Raw genomic sequence first — 21,578 nt, forward strand, 5'->3', positions numbered from 1 at the left:
CCCGGGGGTATTCACCCGCCCGGGGGTATTTACCCGGCCGGGGCACAACGAGTATTTACAGCCCGAACGCGCCCGTGTTTCTACAAGAAACAGCCAACGAACAAGAGCCTTCTCCGGGGAAAAGGGAGGCCGCGGCGCTGCCACGGCGCTGGTGCCGCTGCCACCGCGGCGACGTCACGGCGACCGCGGCGACATCATGGCGATCGCAGTGATGCCGCTGCCACCGCGGCGACGTCATGGTGACTGCGGCGACGTCACGGCAATCGCAGTGATGCCACTGCCACCGCGGCAACGTCACGACGACCGCAGCGATGTCATGGCGACCATGGTCATGTCATGGCAACCGCAGCAATGTCATGGCGACCGTGGCGATGTCATGGCCACCACAGCGACATCATGGTGACCGCGGCAATGTCATGGCAACTGCGGCAACTGCATGGCAACCGCGGTGATGTCACAGCAACCGCGGTGATGTCACTGCCACTGCAGCAATGTCACGGCAACGCCACCGTGGCAACGTCACAGCAACTGCAGCAATGTCACTGCCACCGCGGTGCTGCCACGGTGACTGCTGCGATGCTACAGCGGCCACAATGACGTCATGGCGACTGTGGCACTGCCACCACGGTGATGTCACGGTGACTGCGGCTATGTGGCGACACCGTGACCGCGGTGATGTCACTGCAACTGTGGTGACGTTACGGTGACCGCAGCGATGTCACGGGGACTGTGGTGATGTCATGGTGGCAACTGTGGTGACGTCACTGCGACAGCAGTGATGCCGTGGTTGCCACGGCAATGTAACAGCGACTGCGGCGATGCCATGACGACCATGGCGCTGCCACGGCAACCGCGACGATGTCAAGGCAACCATGGCCATGTAACAGCAACCGCGGTGATGTCATGGTGACCGTGGCGACACCATGGTGACCACAGTGATGTCACAGCGACCGCAGCAATGTCACAGCGACCGTGGTGATGGTGACTGCAGTGATGTCACAGCAACTGCGGTGATGTCACAGCAACTGCGGTGATGTCATGGTGACTGCAGCGATGTCATGGTGACTGCAGCGATGTCACAGCAACCGCGGTGATGCCATGGTGATCGTGGTGATGCCACGGTGACCAGAGTGAGGTCACAGCGAGTACAGCGAGGTCACGCTGACTGCAGTGACATCACGATGAGCGTGATGATGTCATGGTGACCGCGGTGATGTCACGACGAGCGTGATGACATCACGGCGACCGCAGTAACGTCATGATGAGCGTGACGACATCACGGTGACCGCAGCGACGTCCTGGCAGCCCGACAGCACGCGGGAGCCGCGGGGCAGCCGTGGGGCAGCCGTGGGGCGGCCGCAGGGAAGCCATGGGGCAGCCATGGGGCAGCCGTGGGGCAGCCGTGGGGCGGCCGCAGGTCGGCCGTGGGGCAGCCGCGGGGCGGCCGCGGGGCAGCCGCAGGTCGGCCGTGGGGCAGCCGTGGGGCGGCCGCGGGGCGGCGGCGGGGGGCCTAGTTGAGGGTGCCGCGGCAGCTCTCGGTGCGGCACAGGCAGGGGATCTTGGTGTCCTCGATGGGGAACTTGTAGTCGTAGGTGATCTCCTCGTTGACGCCGATGGGCTGCTTCGAGTAGATGACGATCTTCTTCTGCGCCTCGATGGTGATCACCTTGGCGTAGCAGTTGGGCTGCGGGCACGCGCCGCCGTCAGCGCCACGCCGCGCCGCGCCGGGGGGAAGCCGTGGGGCGGCCGGGGGGCGGCTGGGGGGCAACTGTGGGCTGCCATAGGGTGGCCATGGGGAACTGTGGGGCACCGTGGGGTGGCCGCAGGGCATCATGGGGCGCCGTGGGGTGGCGTGGGGCACCGTGGGGCAGCCACAGGGCACCGTGGAGCAGCTGTGGGGTGCCATGGGGCGCTGTGGGACACTGTGGGGCGCCGTGGGGTGGCGTGGGGCACCGTGGGGCAGCCGCAGGGCACCGTGGAGCAGCTGTGGGGTGCCATGGGGCGCTGTGGGACACTGTGGGGCGCCGTGGGGTGGCGTGGGGCACCGTGGGGCAGCCGCAGGGCACCGTGGAGCAGCTGTGGGGTGCCATGGGGCACTGTGGGACACTGTGGGGCGCCATGGGGCACCCATGGGGTGCTGTGGAGCAGCCGCAGGGTGCTGTGAGGCACCGTGGGGCACCGTGGGGTGGCTGCAGGGTGCCACGAGCATCGTGGGGCTGCTGTGGGGCAGAGTAAGGTGGCTGTGGGGCGCCGTGGGGTGGCCGTGGGATGCTGTGGGGTGCCGTGGGGCAGCTGTGGGGCACCGTGGGGTGCCACGGGGTGCCGTGGGGCGGCTGCAGGGTGCCACGGAGCATCGTGGGGTGCTGTGGGGCAGTGTAAAGTGGCTGTGGGGCGCCGTGAGGTGCCATGGGGTGGCTGCAGGGTGCCGTGGGGCTGTGTAAGGTGGCTGTGGGGTACCGTGGGGTGCTGTGGGGCGCCGTGGGGCGGCTGCAGGGTGCCGTGGGGCAGCGCAAGGTGGCCGTGGGGCGCCGTGGGGCGCCGTGGAGCATTGTGGGGCGGCTGTGGGGCGCTGTGGAGCATTGTGGGGCGCCGTGGGGCGCGGGGGGGGCGCGGGGGGCCTCACCGTGCAGCAGTGGTTGATGAAGCGCGCCAGGTTGCCGCACTTGGTGGCGTCGATGATGGTGTCGTGGTCGACGCGGAAGAGGTAGCTGCTGCCGATGCCCTGCTGCACGTAGCGCTTCTCCCGCATGTCGGCCACCACCTGCCCGCGCCAGCGCCGGCGTCAGCGCGCGGCTCCGCGGGGACAGGGGGACGGGGACAGGGGGACGGCACGGGGACACGGGGACGGGGATGGGGACAGGGATACGGGGATGGGACAGGGATGGGGATGGGGACACAGGGGGACGGGGATGGGGACACGGCACAGGGATACGGGGATGGGGACACGGGGACGGGGACACAGGGACGGGGACACGGCACGGGGATGGGATGGGGACAGGGATGGGGATGGGGACAGGGATGGGGACAGGGATGGGACAGGACGGGGACGGGGATGGAGACGGGGATGGGGACATGGACACTGCATGGGGACGGGGATGCCACAGGGACGGGAACGGGGACAGGACACGGATGGGGACAGGGATGGGGACACAGCACAGGGACGGGAACAGGATGGAGACGGGCATGGGGAGGGGGACACCCCACTGCACTGCCCCAGAGGGGTAAGAGGGGCCCAGGGGGCACTTGGGGGGTCCCCAGGGGTATCAAGGGGTCTCTGGGGGGCACCCAGGGGTCCCCAGGGGGGTAGGGGGTGGTTATGGGGCACTTGGGGTGCCTGGGGGTCCTGCATGGCGGTAGGGGACGCCCATGTCCCCCGTGGGGAGCGCTGGTTGGGGGTCCCGGGGGTCCCGGTGCCACCATGGGGCACATGGAGGGGTCCCAGGGGTCCCAGCGCCACCGTGGGGCGCTTGGGGGGAGTCCCAGGGGTCCCGGTGTCACCATGGGGCGCACAGGGGGGTCTGCGGGTCCTAGTGTCACCGGGGGGTGGACAGGGGGGTCCCGGGGGTCCCGGTGTTGCTGCAGGACACACGGGGGGGGCCCGGCGCCGCCGTGGGGCACAGGGGGGGTCCCGGGGGTCCCGGCGCCGCCGCGGCCCTCACCTGGCGGATGTTCTGCCCCACGTACTCGATGACCATCTCGTCGGCGGCGATGGGCTCCATGGCGAAGAGCCCCCACTCGTGGATGCGGCTGCGCCCGAAGCGCAGCTTCTTCTTGCGGAACTGCCGGCGCCGGCACGGGGACGCCGTCAGCGCCGCCACGGGCACGGACACGGCACGGACAGGGACACGAGCACGGACCCAGCATGGACACGGACAGGGATGTGGACGCAGACACGGACACGAGCAGGAGCAATGACATGGACATGGGCACAGGCAGGACAAGGACGTGGACACAGACGTGGACACGAGCACGGACATGGGCACGGGCATGGACATGGCACGGACACGGACAGGGACACGAGCAACAACACGGACAAGGACATGGGCACAGACACAGGTAGGACACAGACACGGACATAAGCATGGACGTGGACATGGGCGGGACAAGGACACAGACACAAGCACGGACACAGGCAATGACACGGACGAGGACACGAGCATGGACGTGAGCACGGACAACGACACGGGCACCGGGAAGGACGTGGACATGGGCAGGACATGGGCAGGACGTGGACGCAGACACGAGCATGGACATGGACACGGGCAACGACCCGGACACGACCGTGGGCATGGACACGGCCCGAGGGACACGGGCACGGTGCCGGCGGCGGGGGACGCGCGCCGCGGTGGGGACACACACGCACGCGGGGGGACGAGACGCGGGGCCCCACCTTGAGCTGGTTGAGCTTCAGCAGGTCGCTGTCGAGGAGGGCGGCGGAGCCGATGGCGCTGAGCAGGCGCCGCTGCTCCGAGCGCCGCTCCGAGAGGATGCGGTTGGGGCCCTGCGGGGAGGGAGGCGGCGGTGGGGCCGGGCCGGGCCGGGGGTGGCGGGGGGCGGCGGCGGGGGGCCGGGGCCCGGCGTACCTGGGTGTCGGCGGGCTCGGGGTGCCGCGGCGTGGCGGGGCACAGGTGCCGGTAGCGGTCCTTCTCCCGCTTGCTGATGGGGTAGTAGCCCTCGCTGCGGGCGCTGCCCGTCCGGTGCTCCCGCGCCTCCGGCCACTTCCGCTTCCGCTTGGGGTTGGCGATGTTGGTGAGTGCGGCCAGTCAAGGGCCACGGGCGCCTGCGCTGCTCCCGCCTGGCCCCGCGTCCGGACGCCTCGTCCCCAAAACACCCGGACACCTCCATCCCCCAACGCCCGGACACCTTGTCCCCAACACCAGGACACCTCGTCCCCAAAACACCTGGACACCTCCATCCCCCAACACCCGGACACCTTGTCCCCAACACCAGGACACCTCGTCCCCAAAACACCCGGACACCTCCATCCCCCAACGCCCGGACACCTCGTCCCCCAACGCCCGGACACCTCGTCCCCCAACACCCGGACACCTTGTCCCCAAACACCAGGACACCCTGTCCCCCAACACCTGGACACCTCATCCCCAAAACACCTGGACACCTCCATCCCCCAACACCCGGACACCTTGTCCCCAAACACCAGGACACCCTGTCCCCCAACACCTGGACACCTCATCCCCAAAACACCCGGACACCTCCATCCCCCAACGCCCGGACACCTTGTCCCCAACACCAGGACACCTCGTCCCCAAAACACCTGGACACCTCCATCCCCCAACACCCGGACACCTTGTCCCCAACACCAGGACACCTCGTCCCCAAAACACCTGGACACCTCCATCCCCCAACACCCGGACACCTTGTCCCCAACACCAGGACACCTCATCCCCAAAACACCCGGACACCTCCATCCCCCAACGCCCGGACACCTCGTCCCCCAACACCCGGACACCTTGTCCCCAAACACCAGGACACCCTGTCCCCCAACACCTGGACACCTCATCCCCAAACACCTGCACACCTTGTCCTCCAACACCCAGACACCTTGTCCCCCAACACCCGGACACCTCGTCCCCAAACACCCAGACATCTCCATCCCCCAACGCCCGGACACCTCCAACCCCCAACACCTGGACACCTTGTCCCCCAACGCCCGGACACTTCGTCCCCCAACACCCAGACACCTCGTCCCCAAACACCTGCACACCTTGTCCCCAAACACCTGCACACCTTGTCCACCAACGCCCGGACACCTCCATCCCCCAGCACCCAGAGACCCTGTCTACAAACACCTGCACACCTTGTCCCCCAACACCCAGACACCTTGTTCCCCAACACCCAGACATCTCCATCCCCCAGCACCCACAGACCCTGTCTACAAACACCCAGAGACCCCATCCACAAACACCCGGACGCCACCATTCTCCAAGACCTGAAAATCCCAGTCCTCCATATCCCCAACACCTGGACGTTTCCATTCTCCAAGACCTGAACATCCTGACACCCCATCTCTTGACACCCGGACACTCCAGTCCTCCAACACCTGGACATCTCTATTCTCCAAGACCTGCACATTCTGATGCCCCATCTCCCGACACCTGGACACCCCAGTCCTCCAAAACCTGACACCCCAGTCCTCCAACACCTGGACATCTCCAATCTCCAACACCTGGACACCCCAATTCTCCAAGACCTGAACATCCCAGTCCTCCATATCCCCAACACCTGAACACCACAGGCCTCCAACACCTGGACATCTCCATTCTCCAAGATCCGAACATCCCGACAACCCATGTCCCGACACCTGGACACCTCAGTCCTCCAACACTTGGACACCCCAGTCTCTCAACGCCTGGACGTCTCCATTCTCCAAGACCTGAACATCCTGACACCCCAACTCTTGACACCCGGACACCCCAGTCCTCCAACACCTGGACATCTCCAGTCTCCAAGACCTGCACATCCTGATGCCCCATCTCCCGACACCTGGACACCCCAGTCCTCCAACACCTGGACGTCTCCATTCTCCAAGACCTGCACATCCTGATGCCCCATCTCCCGACACCTGGACACCCCAGCCCTCCAAAACCTGACACCCCAGTCCCTCAACACCTGGACTTCTCCTTTCTCCAAGACCCAAACATCCCAACGCCCCATCTCCCGACATCTTGACACCACAAGCCTCCAACACCTGGACAACCCAATCCTCCATATCCCCAACACCTGGACACCACACGTCTCCAACACCTGGACGTCTCCACTCTCCAACACCCGAGCATCTCCACCCTCCAAGACCCGGACATCCCGGCGCCCCGTCTCCCGACGCCCCCCGGCCTCCCCGTCCACCCCGGTGCAGGGATATCGGTGTGGTGCACCCAGTGGGTGTCGTTGAGCCAGTCGGTGCTGTTGTCCTCCTGCAGCAGGCGCTCGTAGGTGAGCCGCAGGAAGTGCATGTCCTCGGCGTCCAGCCCCGCGTTCCAGATGTCGTAGAGGATCGTCATCTGCTCAAACTCGCTGCGCGCCTCGAAGGGCCGCGCTGGCGGCGGCGGCGGCAGTGGCGGCGCCAGGGCCGGCGGCGGGGGGCCGCGGGGGCGCAGCGAGCGCCGCCGGGCGCCCTCCTCGTCCTCGTCCTCATCCTCATCGTCCTCGTCATCCTCGTCCTCGCTGCTCTCCTCCTCCTCGTCCTCGCTCTCGCTGGAGCCCGACGAGGCGGCGGGCACCGGGGCCGGGCGGTGGCGCTTGCGGCGCGGCGGTGCCGGCGGCGGGGGCGGCAGCGGGGGCGGCGGGGCGAGGAGGACGCCCACCTCGGGCTCGGCGGCGGCGGCGGCAGCGGCGGCGGCGGCAGCGGCGAGGTCCCCGGCGGCGGCCACCACCTCCTCGGGGGCCTCCAGCACCTCGGCCACGGGCTCCAGGCGCAGCAGCTCGGCGCCGCCGGGGGCCGGCTCGGGGGGCCGCCGGGGGGCCGGGGCGGGCGGCCCGGCGCGCACCGGCATGGCGTAGTTGTGCTCCAGCAGCACGCCGTGGTCGCGCCCGGCGGCGGCGGCAGGCGGCGGCGTCACCGGCGGCGGCGGCTCCTCGTCGGAGCTGCCGCTGGCCTCGGCGCGGGTCAGGGCGATGTCGGCCAGCACCGCCAGGTCGCCGGCGGCCTCGGCGCGCCGCGCCAGCTCCAGCAGCGACGAGGCGCCCAGGCGCTCGGCAGGCGCCCGCGGGGGCTCAGCGGGGCGGGCGGCGACGCCGGCGCTGACGGTGCTGCCGCGCCGCCGCCGCGCGGCCCCACCACCTCCGGGCGTCTCCTCGGCCCAGCTCTTCACCAGCGAGGCGTGATCAGCCGGCAGGTTGCGCACGGGCCGCGGGGCCCCCCGGGGCGGCTCCCGCTTGCGGCTGGGCACCAGTGGCCGGGCGCCAGGTTCGGGCGGCACCGGGGCGGCCGGCAGCGAGGCGGCCGGCGGCGTCGGTGGCATCGGTGGCGTCGGTGTCGGTGCCGGCGGCGCTTTGGGCTCCTCGTCGGGCGCCGAGAAGGAGACGGTTTTCCGGCGCTTCTTGGGGGGCGGCAGCAGCGGGATGGGCGAGGAGGGGCGCTCGGTGGGGCGCGGGGCCGGCGGCAGCGTGGCGGGGGTGGCCGCGGGTGCCGGTGCCACGGCGGTGGTGGTGGCGGTGGTGGCAGTGGGGGGCTCGGGCGCTGCAGGGCGCGGAGCGGCATCAGCGTCAGTGGTGGTGGCACCGGCGCGGCCCCGCAGCGCGGCAGCTCCCGGCCCCAGCGGGCACTTACCGGGGACGGCGGTGGCCGCGATGGCGGCAGGGCGCTGCGGTGAGGTGGCCCGCTCCGGCACGGGGCCCCGGGCCTCCTCGGCGGCGTCCTCGGCGGCGCTCTCGTCCGAGGAGGAGGATGATGACGACGACGACGAGGACGAGGACGAGGAGGAGGAGGCGGGCGAGGAGGAGGAAGAGCTGCTCTCCGAGTCGGAGGAGGCGCCGCTCTCCTCGTCAGAGCCCTCGTACAGGGAGAACTTGGACGAGTCCTCGCTCTCGGCGTCCTCCTCGTCTGCGGGGACAGTGGTGCCGTCAGCCCGGCCCCCGGCCGCGTCCCCACGTCCCCAACCCGTCACCCATGTCCTCCTGCCACCCGTCCCCGTGTCCCCAACCCGTCCCTGTCCCATCACCCATGTCCTCCTGCCACCTGTTCCCACGTCCCCCAACCATCCCCATCCTGTCACCTGCGTCCCCATCGTCCATCCCCGTGTCCCATCGCCTTGTCGCCTACCCCATCCCCATCACCCCTGTCTCCAACCACGTCCTGTCACCCACGTCCCCGTGCCGCCCCTCCTGTCACCTTGTCCCCTACCCCGTCCCTGTCCCCCCATCCCCGACCACGTCCCCGTGTCCCCACGTCCCCGTCACCCACCATCTGAGGGCTCCTCCTTGTCGCTGCGGTCGCCGTCAGCCTCCTCCCGCGGGCGCTCGGCCTCGGGGCGCCGGCGCCGCTCGGCCTCCTCCTCCTCCTCGGCCTCATCCTCCTCTTCCTCCTGGGGGGGGGTGACGGTGCCGTGGGGTGACACCGCCATGGGGGTGACGGCACCGTGGGGCGGGGGGACGACGACGATGGCGGCTCACCTTCTCGGAGGAGGAGTCCTCGGAGGCCTCCTCGCCCTCGCTGTCGAGGCAGAAGAGCTTCCGGCGCTTCCCGGGTGCCTGCACCCGCTCGTCCTCCCGCTTGGCGCTTTTGGGGCCCGGCGCCGCCTCCTTGTCTGGGGGGGCATGAGGGGTCAGCAGGGGGACACACGGACACGGGGTGACACACCGACACGGGGGGGACACACGGACACGGGGGGGGGGGACACGCGGCCGCGGGGGCCCGGCGCAGGCCTCACCGTCGTCGTCCTCCTCGGCGGGGGTGGACGGCCGCGGCCGCTTCTCCTCGCCGCCCTCCGCCAGCTCCGACGGCTCTTTCCGCTTCACCTGCCGCGCGGGATGGGGGGGACACGGACACGGGGCTCGTCAGCACTCCCACGTGCTCCCATGATGCCCCAGGGCTCGTTAGCGCTCCCATGTGTTCCCATGATGCCCCGGGGCTTGTTAGCACTCCCACGTGCTCCCATGATGCCCCGGGGCTTGTTAGCGCTCCCATGTGCTCCCATGATGCCCCGGGGCTCATTAACACTCCCACGTGCTCCCATGATGCCCCGGGGCTTGTTAACGCTCCCATGTGCTCCCATGATGCCCCGGGGCTCATTAACACTCCCACGTGCTCCCATGATGCCCCGGGGCTTGTTAACGCTCCCATGTGCTCCCATGATGCCCCGGGGCTCATTAACACTCCCATGTGCTCCCATGACGCCCCGGGGCTCGTTAGCGCTCCCACGTGCTCCCATGATGCCCCGGGGCTTGTTAGCGCTCCCACGTGTTCCCATGATGCCCCGGGGCTCATTAGCGCTCCCACGTGCTCCCATGATGCCCCGGGGCTCGTTAGCACTCCCACACGCTCCCAGGATGCCCCGGGGCTCGTTAGCGCTCCCACGTGCTCCCATGATGCCCCAGGGCTCGTTAGCGCTCCCACACACTCCCAGGATGCCCCGGGGCTCGTTAGCGCTCCCACGCGCTCCCACGATGCCCCAGGGCTCGTTAGCGCTCCCACGCGCTCCCATGATGCCCCGGGGCTCATTAGCGCTCCCATGATGCCCTGGGGCTCGTTAGCGCTCCCACACGCTCCCAGGATGCCCCGGGGCTCGTTAGCGCTCCCACGCGCTCCCAGGATGCCCCGGGGCTCGTTAGCACTCCCACGCGCTCCCATGATGCCCCGGGGCTCGACAGCGCCCGGCGAGGCCCTGCGGCTCCTCAGCCCCCCCCGTCTCGTCAGCGCTCGCCGCTCGTCAGCGCCCCCCCGGGGGCGGCTCACCTTGAAGGAGGGCAGGCGCAGGGCGCCGCGGAGGCCGGCGCCAAAGCCGAAGGCCTCGAGGGCGCCGGTGCCACCGCTCTTGGCCCAGTCGACGAGCGAGAGCAGCGCCGGCTCCTTCAGCCGCGTCTTCTCCTTCTCCTCCTCCTTCGCCTGCTGCTTTGCCGCTGTCTGGAAGGGCTGCGGGGGGGATGGGGACGGGGACGCGGGGTAAGCCCAGGCATCCGGGAGGGACGAACACCGCGTCTGGGTGACCGCGAGCCCTGGTGTCCGGGTGACTATGAATCCTGGTGTTCGGGCAACCGCAAGCTCCAGCGTCCGGGTGACTATGAACCCCAGGGTCTGGGGACTGTGGACCTCGGCGTCCGGGTGACCGTGAGCCCCAGCATCAGGGCGACTATGAACACAGGTGTCTGGGTAACCGTGAGCCCCAGTGTCTGGGTGACTGTGAACCCCAGGGTCTGTGGACTGTGGACCCCGGCATCCGGGTGACCACGAGCCCCAGTGTCCAGGCAACTGTGAGCTCCAGTGTCCGGCTAACTATGAACCCAGGTGTCTGGGTGAACATGAGCCCCAGTGTCTGGGCAACCACAAGCCCTGGTGTCTGGGTGACTACAAATCCCGGTGTTCGGGTGACTGTGAGCCCCAGCATCCAGGGACTGTGGACCCTGGCATCTGGGCGACTGCGAGCCCCAACATCCGGGTGACTATGAACCCCAGTGCCCGGGTGACTGTGAGTCCCAGTGTCCAGGCGACTATGAACCCTGGTGCCCGGATGACCGCGGACCCTGACATCCGGGTGACCGCAAGCCCCGGCGTCCGGGCCCCCCCCCCGCGGGCGCCCACCTTGACCTTCTGCTCCTTGCGCTCCCACCACTTGTCGAAGGTGCTGAAGGCCACGTTCTCCACCATCTTGCGGTTGAGGTCCCGCTGCATGGTGGTCTTCATCTCCTGCATGAGGGCGGCCAGCACGCTCTCCACAGTGGCGGCGTGGGGGTCGCGGGGGGCCCCAGCCTCGGTGCTGCCGGCAGCCGCCCAGGCGGGGCCGGGGGGCGGCGGGGGCAGCGGCGGCAGCGGCTCGGTGCCGGGCGGCTGCTCCTCGGCGGCGGCGGCGGCGGCGGCAGGGGGCAGGAAGAGGGGCTGGCGGGGGGCGAAGGGCGGGTAGGGGGGCGGCGTGGCGAAGGCGGCCTCGGGGCCGTAGGCGAAGGGCTCGGCGCGCGGCGCCTTGGCCTGCCGCAGCCGGCTCAGCACCTGCGTCTGCATCTGGAAGGAGGTGGGCAGCCCCCCCCACTGCGCGCCCAGGCGGCTCAGCAGCTCCAGCGAGTTCACGAAGTCGTAGATGTGCGGGGCGGCCGGCGGCGGCGGCGGTGGCGGCGGGGGGGCGGCCGGCGGCGGGGGCGGCCGGTGGCGGCGGCGGCGGGGCAGCGGCGGTGGCGGCAGCAGCGGCCGCCCCGGCCGGGGGCGCGGGGGCCCCGAAGTCGCCGAGCCGCGGCGGCCCCCCGCCGAAGTCGGCCTCGGCGCCCAGGCGCGGCAGCGCCACGGCCATGAGGGGCTGCAGGGGGAAGGCGGGCGGCGGCTCGGGGGGCCGCGGCGGCCCGAAGGGGCCGGGCGGCAGCGGCGGCGGCGGCGGCAGCCCGGGCGGCGGTGGCAGCACGGCAAAGCGTGGCTCTGCTGCCTCCTCCGCCTCGTCCTCCTCCGAGATCTCCATGTCCTCGCCCGAGGACGCCGGCGAGGCCTGCGGGCGGCAGCGGCTCAGCGGGCGCCGGCGGCCGGGGGCTCCCGGTCCCCCCCACGACACCCCCAAACCCCATGGGCCCAGGCGTCCGGAGGACCCAGGCATCCAGGGGCTCCCAGTTCACCCAACAACCCCCCAGGGACCCAGGCGTCCGGAGACCCCCAATTCACCCCACAACACCCCAAACCCCATGGGCCCAGGCGTCCGGGGGACCCAGGTGTCCGGAGACCCCCAATTCACCCCGCAACACCCCAAACCCCATGGGCCCAGGCGTCTGGGGCCCCTAGTTCGCTCCCCCCAACCCCCCGGGGACCCTGGCGTCCGGGTGTCACCACTCTGCCCCACAAGCACCCCTGCCCCCCTGGGCCCAGGCGTCCGGGGCACCCCGCTCCCCCCCCCGGCAGAGGGGCCCAGGCGTCCGGGTCCTACCCGGTCCTGCCCGTTGGCCTGGGGCGAGGCGGCGGCAGCGGCGTCGCCCCCCGCCGGCACCACGTCCTCGAAGCTGGCGGGCGGCGGCGGCGGCGGGGTGCAGGGCCCGTGCGGCTCCGCCCCCTTGGCCCCGCCCCCTGCTTCGGCCCCGCCCCCCTGCCCGGTGGGGGCGGCAGCGGGGGCTCCGGGGGCAGCAGCAGCAGCGGCTCCGGCGGCGGCTCCGGCCTCGTCGTCCTCGGCCTCGGCGGCCAGGAAGGAGAACTTGGAGCGCTGCTCCTTGAGCAGCATCTCGATGCGGGAGTCGAGGCTGCTGTGCTGGGCGAAGGGGACGCTCTCGGGGGTGGCCTCGGGCGCCGGCGACCCCCCCCGCGCCGCCCCCCGCCGCTGCCGCCGGCGAGCCGGGCGCCGTCCCCGCCGCCGCCGTCCCCGGCGTCCCCTCGGCCCCCTCGGCCGGCGCCTCGGCCGGCGCCAGCAGCTCGGTGGGCGGCAGCGCGTTGGCGGCGAAGGTCTCGGCGGCCGGCAGCAGCCGGTAGTCCTGGTCGGAGCCCGGCGCCGGCGGCTCGGCACTGGCGGCAGCAGCGGCGAAGGCGCCGTAGAAGGGCTCGCCGTAGCCGGGGGGGGTGGCCGGCACCGCCGCGAAGCCGCCCGCCGCGGACGACGACGACGACGAGGATGACGAGGAGCTGGAGGAGGCCGGCGGTGGCTCGTCGCGCGGCGCCCGGTGCCGCCCGTGGTAGCCGGCGTCGTCGGCGCGGCGGTGCGAGGAGGAGGAGGAGGAGGACGAGGACGACGAGGACGACGAGGAGGAGGAGAGGCGGCCGTCGGCGGAGGCGTGCCGCTGGTAGCGCCCCGCCGGCTCGTAGGCGGCCCCGTAGGGCAGGTAGTGCTCGGCGCCGCGGTAGAGCCCGCCGGCCGCCCCGAAAGGCCGCCGCGCGTACGAGTCGCCGTAGCCGCCGTCGGGGCGCCGCGGCTTGTAGGGCGCCGGCTCCACGTGGAAGGCGCCGTAGCCCGGGGTGCCCGGCCTGCGGGGACACGGGTCAGCACGCGATGCGGCACATGGCGCGGCACATGGTGCGTGGCACGGCACGTGGGGCAGCACGCAGCACGGCATGCGGTGCACGGCGCAGCAGGTGGCACAGCACGTGGCATGCGGCACAGCATGCGGCATGCGGCACGGTATACGGTGTGGCACGTGGCACCTGGCGTGTGGCACATGGTGCGGGGTGGCACACGGCACAGCACGCCACATGGCACAGCACAGCGTGGCATGTGGCACAGCATGTGGCACAGTGCGGTGCGGCACGCGATGCAGCACGCAGCACGGCACACGGTACGTGGCACGTAGCACATGACACGGCACACAGCGCAGCACGCAGCAGTGTGGCGCATGGCATGTGGCACGGCACACAGCACACGGCACGCTACATGGCACAGCACACTGCGGCACGTGGCACGGCGTGTGGCACAGCATGGTGCGACTCGTGGCACATAGCACGTGGCATGTGGCGCGGCACACAGCACGCGGTGCATGACGCGGCGCGGTGCATGACCCATGGCACACGGTGCGGCATGTGCTATGCAGCACACAGCACACGCAGCACCTGGCACGGTACGCGGTGCACAGCATGCTGCATGGCACATGGCATGGCACGGCACGCGGCGCAGCACGCGATGCGGTACACGGCACGCGGTGCGACACACGGCACGGCACGGGGCACAGCACGCGATGCGGTACACGGCACGCGGTGCAACACACAGCACGGCACGGGGCACAGCACGCGATGCGGTACACGGCACGCGGTGCGACACGCGGCACGGCACGGGGCACAGCACGCGATGCGGTACACGGCACGCGGTGCGACACGCGGCACGGCACGGCACGCGGCGCAGCACGCGATGCGGTACACGGCACGTGGTGCGACACGCGGCACGGCACGCGGCGCAGCACACGATGCGGTACACGGCACGTGGTGCAACATGCGGCACGGCACGCGGCGCAGCACACGATGCGGTACACGGCACGTGGTGCGACACGGCACGGCACGTGGCGCAGCACACAATGCGGTACACGGCACGCGGTGCGACACGCGGCACGGCACGGCACGTGGCGCAGCACACGATGCGGTACACGGCACGTGGTGCGACACACGGCACGGCACGCGGCGCAGCACACGATGCGGTACACGGCACGCGGCGCAACACGCGGCATGCAGCACGTGGCACGCAGCCCAGCACACACTGCGGCACACGGTGCGCGGCGCGGCACGCGGCACGACACCGCGGCGTCGCGGCCCTACCTGGCGGCGTAGGGCGAGTCCGGGGCGAAGGTGCCGGCGGCGGCGGCGGCGGCGCGGGGCGGGAAGGGGCTGCCCTGGGCGGGCTGCGGGGCGAAGGGCCCGTAGGCGCCAGGGGGGTCGGCGGCCCCCGGGGTGCCGTTGCCCGGCGTGGAGCCGGCGCCGCCGAAGGCGCTGTCGGTGGAGTGGCGCCGCCGCGACTCCGCCTGCGGGGGGGGGGGGGGTGTCAGAGACCCCGGAACGGAAACGCAGCGCCCCAAAACAGAGGCGTCCGGCCCCAAAGCGGAGCCACGCCGGGCCAAGACGGCGGCGGCGCCCCAAAATGGCGCCGTGTCGCCCCAAACCGGAGCCCCGCTGCCCCCAATTGGGGCCGTGCAGCCCCAAAACGGCGCCGGGCGCCCCACAACGGCCCCGTCTCCCAAAACGGCCCGTGTTCCCCCGTGTCCCCCAAACGCTCCTGCGTCCCCCCTGTCCCTCTCGAGTCCCCCAATGTCCCTGTGTCCCCCCAAATGCCCCCATGTTCCCCCAGATGCCCCATGTCCCCGAGTCCCCCCCAATGTCCCTGTGTCCCCCCAGGCACCCCCGTGTTGCCCCCATGTCCCCTCTGTCCCAATGTCCCTGTGTCCCCCCAGCTGCCCTCGTGTCCCCATGTCCCCGTGTCCCCCTAGATACCCTCATGTTGCCCCATGTCCCTCCCAGCTGCTCGTGTTCCTGTGTCCCACATCCGCGTGTCCCCATGTCCCCAGGTCCCCCGCCATGTCCTTGCGTCCCCCCCAGATGCCCCTGTGTCGCCCCATGTCCCCCCTCATGTCCCCCTGCGTCCCCCCTTGTGTCCCCCCGTCCCCCGTGTCCCCCCGTGTCCCCCCTTGTGTCCCCCCCGTCCCCCATGTCCCCACTGCGTTGCCCCGTGTCCCCCCCATGTCCCCCCGTGCCCCCTCATGTTGCCCCGTGTCCTCCATCCCCGCGTCCCCATGTCCCCTCACGTCCCCCCTTGTCCCCCCCACATTGCCCTGTGTCCCCCATCCCCGCGTCCCCCTGTGTCCCCCCCACGTTGTCCTGTGTCCTCCATTCCTGTGTCCCATGTCCCCCCTCGTGTTCCGTGTCCCATCACGTCCCCTCGTGTCCCCCTCACGTTGCCCCGTGTCCCCCATCCCCGCGTCCCCCTGTGTCTCCCCACGTCCCCTCGTGTCCCCCCATGTCCCCTCACGTCCCCCCGTACCGCGTCGGCCGGGGGGGCCCCAGGCGGCAGCTTCTCGCCGCCCCCCTTGCCGCCGGTGGGCACCGTCTGGGGCGTGTAGGCGCCGTTGACGATCAGCTCGTAGTACTTCATGCGCTGCTGCCCTGCGGGGCGGCCGCGCCGCCGGGGGACGACGGTGACCGCGTGGCCCTGCCGCCCCCACGACACCCCCACCACCCCACCGCAACGTCCCCACCGCCGCCACAACGTCCCCACCGTCACCATGACGTCCCCACCACGGCCACCACCACCCCACCGCCACCAACCACCGCAACGTCCCCACCATGGCGACCACCCTGCCCCCGCCGCAGCCATCACCACGTCCCCCTCGCGCTGCCGGCGATGACACCGGCACCACGGCCGCCGCGACGTCCCCATCGCGGTGTTAGCGATGGCACCAGTGGCATAGTTACCACGATGCCCCCCCGCCCCGTGGTGCCACCGTCTCCCTGGTGGTGCCACCACAACGTTTGCCTCGTGGCGTCACCACAGCATCGTTCTCGTGGTGCCACCATGATGTTGCTCTTATGGTGCCACAACGTTCCCCTCGTGGTGCCACCACCTCCCTCGTGATGCCACCGCATCTGCCTCATGGTGGCACCACAACGTTCTCCTCGTGGTACCTCCGCCCCCCTTGTAGTGCCACCGTCCCTCTCGCGGTGCCACCACGATATCTGCCTCATGGTGGCACCGCAACGTCCTCCTTGCGGTGCCACCATCCTCCTCGTGGTGCCACCGCATCTGCCTCATGGTGCCACCACGCCACCCCCCTTGCAAAGCCATGGCGACATTCTTGTGTTGCCACCATTCCCCTTGCGGTGCCACCAAGACGTTCCCCTCGTTGTGCCGCCAACGCGTCTCCCTCGCGGTGGCACCGGGCCGCCGCCGCCCGCCCGCCCACCCGCCCGGCCGCGGCGCCTACCCTTGATGTCGAGCTGCGCGTGGATGATGTTGCCCATGACGGAGGTGTTGTGCAGGTGCTTGACGGTCTCCTTGGCGCCGCGGGTGCTGCTGAAGAGCACCTTGGCGAGCCCCAGGTGCTTGCGGGTGCGCGGGTTGTAGAGGATCTCGATCTCCTCCACCTCGCCGTACTTGCGGCACATCTCGGCCAGGAAGGGCTCGCGCACGTTGTCGTTGAGCCGCGCGAACGTCACCTCCTTCAGCGGGATCTGCCCGATGTAGAACTCGTCCAGCTGCGCCCGCGGGCGCCCGGCGCGTCACGCGGGGGTCGGGGAGGCGCTGCGGCGCCCCGCGGCTGCCCCACGGCTGCCCCACGGCGCCCCGCGGCCGTCTGCAGCGCCCCACGGCTGCCCTGCGGCCATCCACAGTGCCCCACGGCTGCCCCACGGCACTCCGCAGCAGTCCGCAGCACCCCATGGCTGCCCCACAGTGACCCACAGCTGTCCACAGCGCCCCACGGCTGCCCCACGGCCACCACACAGTGCCCCACAGGCGCCCGACATGTCACACAGGGGCCGGAGACATACCATGGCGCCCCGCGGCACCCCACAGCTGCCCCACGGCGCCCCCCAATCCCTCACCTCAATCTCGGACGGGGCACGGTGCCCCACAGCTGCCCCATGGCCACCCCACAGCGCCCCCCAACCCCTCACCTCAATCTCAGGGAGGGGCACGGTGCCCCACGGCGCCCCATGGCTGCCCCACGGTGCCCCCCAACCCCTCACCTCGATCTCAGGGAGGGGCACAGTGCCCCACGGTGCCCCATGGCTGCCCCACGGTGCCCCCCAACCCCTCACCTCGATCTCAGGGAGGGGCACAGTGCCCCACGGTGCCCCATGGCTGCCCCACGGTGCCCCCCAACCCCTCACCTCAATCTCAGGGAGGGGCACGGTGCCCCACGGCGCCCCATGGCTGCCCCATGGCACCCCCCAACCCCTCACCTCAACCTCGGGCAGGGGCACGGTGCCCCACGGCGCCTCCCAACCCCTCATCTTGATCTCAGGCAGGGGCATGGCACCCCACGGCGCCCCACAGCCGCCCCACGACACCCCCCAACCCCTCACCTCGATCTCAGGGAGGGGCATGGCACCCCACGGCGCCCCATGGCACCCCACGGCGCCCCCCAACCCCTCACCTCGATCTCAGGGAAGGGCATGGCACCCCACGGCCACCCCACGGCGCCCCCCACCCCCTCACCTTGAACTTGGGGACGGGCAGCGAGAGGTCGCGGTGCTTGGCCCAGATGCGGCGGGGCCGGGGGTCGCGGACGTCGCCCACGGGGGGGAACCCCGAGTCCTGCGGGGAGGCGGGGGCTCGTTGGGGGGGGCTCGTTAGGGGGCTCGCCGGGGGGCGGCTCGCCGGGGGGCGGCTCGTTAGGGGGCGGCACTCACGGGCACGCTGAAGTGGACGCCATCGTAGCGGTAGACCTTCTGCGGGGCGCGGCGCAGCGCCGGGTCCACCACCAGCTTGTAGCTGCGCCACGGGGCGCCGGCGGCTCGCTGGCTCTCAGCCGCCGCCTCCGGCTCCATCCTGCCGCATCGACCTGCGGGAGCCGCGGGATCAGGGGGATCCCGGGATCGGAGGAGACCCCCCGGGGATGGGGGAGACCCCCGGGATTGGGGGAGACCCCACGGGGCGCCAGCAGCTCGCTGGGTCTCAGCCACCACCTCCGGCTCCATCCTGCCGCATCGACCTGCGGCAGCCGCGGGATCAGGGTGATCCCGGGATCGGAGGAAACCCCCCGGGGATGGGGGAGACCCCCCGGGATTGGGGGAGACCCCATAAAGGCTTAAGGAGACCCCATGGGGCTTGAGAAGACTCTACAAAGCTCAGGCAGACCACATGGGGATCGGGGAGACCACACGGCTCCCGGGGAAACTCCATGGGGATCGGGGAGGCCCTATGGGCGCTCAGGGAGACCCCGCCGGTGCCCCCGGCCTCCCCTCGCGCCTCCAGGTCTCCCCTCATGCTCCTTGGTCTCCCCTGACACGCTCCCACTTCTCATACCCCCAAGTCTCCCCTCGAGCCCCCCGGTCTCCCCCCACACACCCCTTCCCCATTAACACCCCTAACTCTCTCCTGACACCCCCAAGTCTCGTCCCACACCCCCGTTTCCCCTCAGAGCTTCTCTCTCATCGCGCCTCCGCTCTCCCCCGGGGGACCCCCCGGTCTCCCCCAACGGACCCTCTCCCCTCGCACCCCCAGATCCATCGCTGAACCCCCAGGTCTCCTCTCAGAGCCCCCCTCTCTCCTCCCGCCCCCGGTCTCCCCCTGAGATGCCCCCGCTCGTGTGGCCGGGTCTCCCCACCCACCCCTCTCCCCACGTCCATCGGTCTCCCCCCGCTCCCCAAACGGCCCCTCGCAGGTTCCTCTTGCTCTCTCGCCTCCTGGTCTCCCCCGAGACCCCCCGGTCTCCCCTGGCAGCGCCCTCCCCAAGTCTCCCTGCTCGCCCCTCCCCTTCCCCAGCCTCACCCTCTCCCCCTGCCACCCCCAGCCCTCCCCTGGCCCCCCCAGGTCTCCCCCGATGCTCCCTAGTCTCCCCGGACAGACTCCCCACTCCTCGTGTCCCTCCCAGGGTCTTCCCTGACACCTCCCAGTCTCCCCTCTCCCCTCACATCCTCTGGTTTCCTCTCGCTCCCCCATTCTCTTCTCGCACCCCTGGGGTCTCCCCTGGTGTCCCCAGGCCTCCCCCTAGACATCCCTCTTCCCTCCCGCTCTCTGGTCCCCTCTCAAACCCCCTGGTCTACCCAAACCCTCTCTACCTCCCTCAACCCCTGGTCTCTCCTCCTGCCCCCAGACCCCCCTGACAGACCCTGATTCCCCTTGGCAGACCCTCTCCCCTCCCATTCCTTGGTCTCTCCTTGAACCCACCAGTCTGCCCGTACACTCCCTCTCCCCTCGCATCCCGCAATCCTCCCCGACACCCCCCGATCCCCCCGACAGACCCCAGTGCCCCCTGACAGACCCTCTCCCCTCCCACCCCTCGGTCTCCCCTCCTGCCCCCCCGGCTTCCCCACCCACTCCAGGTCTCCCCTCATCCTCTCCTGGTCTCCCCACACCCCTCTCTTCCCTCGCACCCCCCGGTCTCCCTTCGGAGTCACTGATCTTCCCTGACAAACTCTCTTCTCTCCCACCCCCCGGTCTCCCCTCGAGCCCCCTGGTCTCCCCACACCCCCTCTACCCTCCCCAACCGCTGGTCTCCCCTCCTGTCCCCAGACCCCCCCCCGACAGACCCCGGTGCCCCCTAACAGACCCTCTCTCCTCCTGCTCCTCAATCTCCCCTTGAACTCTCCACTCTCCCCATACACCGCATCTCACCTCACACCCCCCCCAACAGACCCCGGTGTCCCCTGACAGACCCTCTCCCCTCCCGCCCCCCGGTCTCCCCTGGCACCCTCCGGTCTCCTCCCCTCCCCCCGATCCCCCCTCACACCCCCCGATCCCCCCTGACAGACCCCGATCCCCCCGGCAGCCCCCGGTCTCCCCTCTCCCCCCCGCCCCCCGGTCTCCCCTCGTCCCCTCCGGCCTCCCCACGCCCCCCTCTCCCCTCCCGCCCCCCCGCTCTCCCCACACGCCCCCTCCCTCCCGGCCGCCGCCCGCCGCGCTCACCTGGCCCCGCTCCCGCCGCCGCCCCCGCTCGGGGGCCCCAGCGGGGTCCGGGGGGCCGCTCGGGGCGGGGGGGCCGCGGCGGGCGGAGGCGGAGGAGGGCGCGGGCGCCGCCGCCGCTGCCGCCGCCGCAGACACGGGGGGGGGGAGGGGGCGGCGCCAACGGCCGCGCTCGCGCCGCGCCGCTCTCGCGAGACCCGCGGCGCCTGCGCGCCCGCCCCGCCCCGCCCCGTCGCCGCACTTTCGCCACGGGGCCGCCGCCCCCGCCGCCGCCCCCGGCGGCTCCGCTGCGGCCCGGCGCCCCCGCCGCCGTCCTCGTCCCCCCCCGCCCGGGTCCCCTACGGAGCGGGGAGGGACAAGGGGGGCGAAGGGGGGAGCGGCACGAATCTGCCGCGGTGAATCCCGCCGCGGCGAATCTGCCGCGGCGAATGGCAACCCCGCTCCCTCCCCCGCCTCCCTCCGCCCCCCCACCACGCCGCGCGCACTGCGCAGGCGCGGCGCGCCCGGTGACGCGCTGCCGCCCGCCCGCCCGGAAGCGGCGCCGCGGCGCCCGCCGGGAAGCGCCGCGGCGCCTCATTTGCATACATCTGCATACGAGCGAGGCGCGCGCCGGAAGAAAACACCCGCTTCTTCTTTTTTTCCGTTTTTTCCTTTTTTTTTTGTAAAAAAAAAAAAAAAAAAAAAACAACCAACAACTCCCGACCGTTCACTGGCGGCGCCGCGGGTCCCGCCGCCGCCCCGGGGCCGCTTTGGTCCCGGCGGCCCCGCGGGGCCCTGAGGTATCGCGCCGGACGCCAGGGCCCCGCCGCCCCGGCCGCCTTCAAGTAACGTCTCCGTCGGGGCGAAGGATTCAAGTATAAAAGGGGGGAGGGGGAGGGGGCGCCCGGACGCCTGGGACCCCCGGGAAGG

The 21,578-nt window shown here is 71.2% G+C and overlaps 1 protein-coding gene across 1 annotated transcript; it reads right to left on the reverse strand.

Moving 5' to 3' along the window:
* Positions 1-1,421: 1,421 nt before the first annotated feature.
* SETD1A (SET domain containing 1A, histone lysine methyltransferase) lies at positions 1,422-20,731 on the reverse strand. The gene is made up of 21 exons (XM_067314879.1): positions 20,673-20,731; positions 18,455-18,606; positions 18,261-18,359; positions 17,026-17,296; positions 16,086-16,207; positions 14,870-15,072; positions 12,979-13,594; positions 12,573-12,887; positions 12,019-12,143; positions 11,255-11,921; positions 10,412-10,588; positions 9,387-9,474; positions 9,130-9,263; positions 8,921-9,041; positions 8,288-8,560; positions 6,881-8,197; positions 4,584-4,753; positions 4,391-4,501; positions 3,660-3,779; positions 2,624-2,761; positions 1,422-1,684 (listed from the first exon to the last, which is right to left on the reverse strand). The coding sequence occupies exons 2-21, from the start codon at positions 18,590-18,592 to the stop codon at positions 1,511-1,513; spliced, it is 5,379 nt and encodes a 1,792-aa protein (XP_067170980.1). The 5' UTR covers positions 18,593-18,606; positions 20,673-20,731; the 3' UTR covers positions 1,422-1,510.
* Between the last annotated feature and the right edge of the window lie 847 nt (positions 20,732-21,578).

Source organism: Apteryx mantelli, chromosome 38 (genome assembly GCF_036417845.1).
Source record: "Apteryx mantelli isolate bAptMan1 chromosome 38, bAptMan1.hap1, whole genome shotgun sequence".
Classification (NCBI taxonomy): domain Eukaryota; kingdom Metazoa; phylum Chordata; class Aves; order Apterygiformes; family Apterygidae; genus Apteryx; species Apteryx mantelli.

Coding starts and splice junctions, on each gene's coding strand:
- SETD1A (XM_067314879.1), bottom strand. CDS start 18,592: ATGGAGCCGGAGGCGGCGGCTGAGAGCCAGCGAGCCGCCGGCGCCCCG. Junction 12,888..12,978: donor GGACGGCGGCGGCGGGGACG/GCGCCCGGCTCG, acceptor CCCTTCGCCCAG/CACAGCAGCCTCGACTCCCG. Junction 9,475..10,411: donor TGCGCCTGCCCTCCTTCAAG/GTGAGCCGCCCC, acceptor CCCGCGCGGCAG/GTGAAGCGGAAAGAGCCGTC.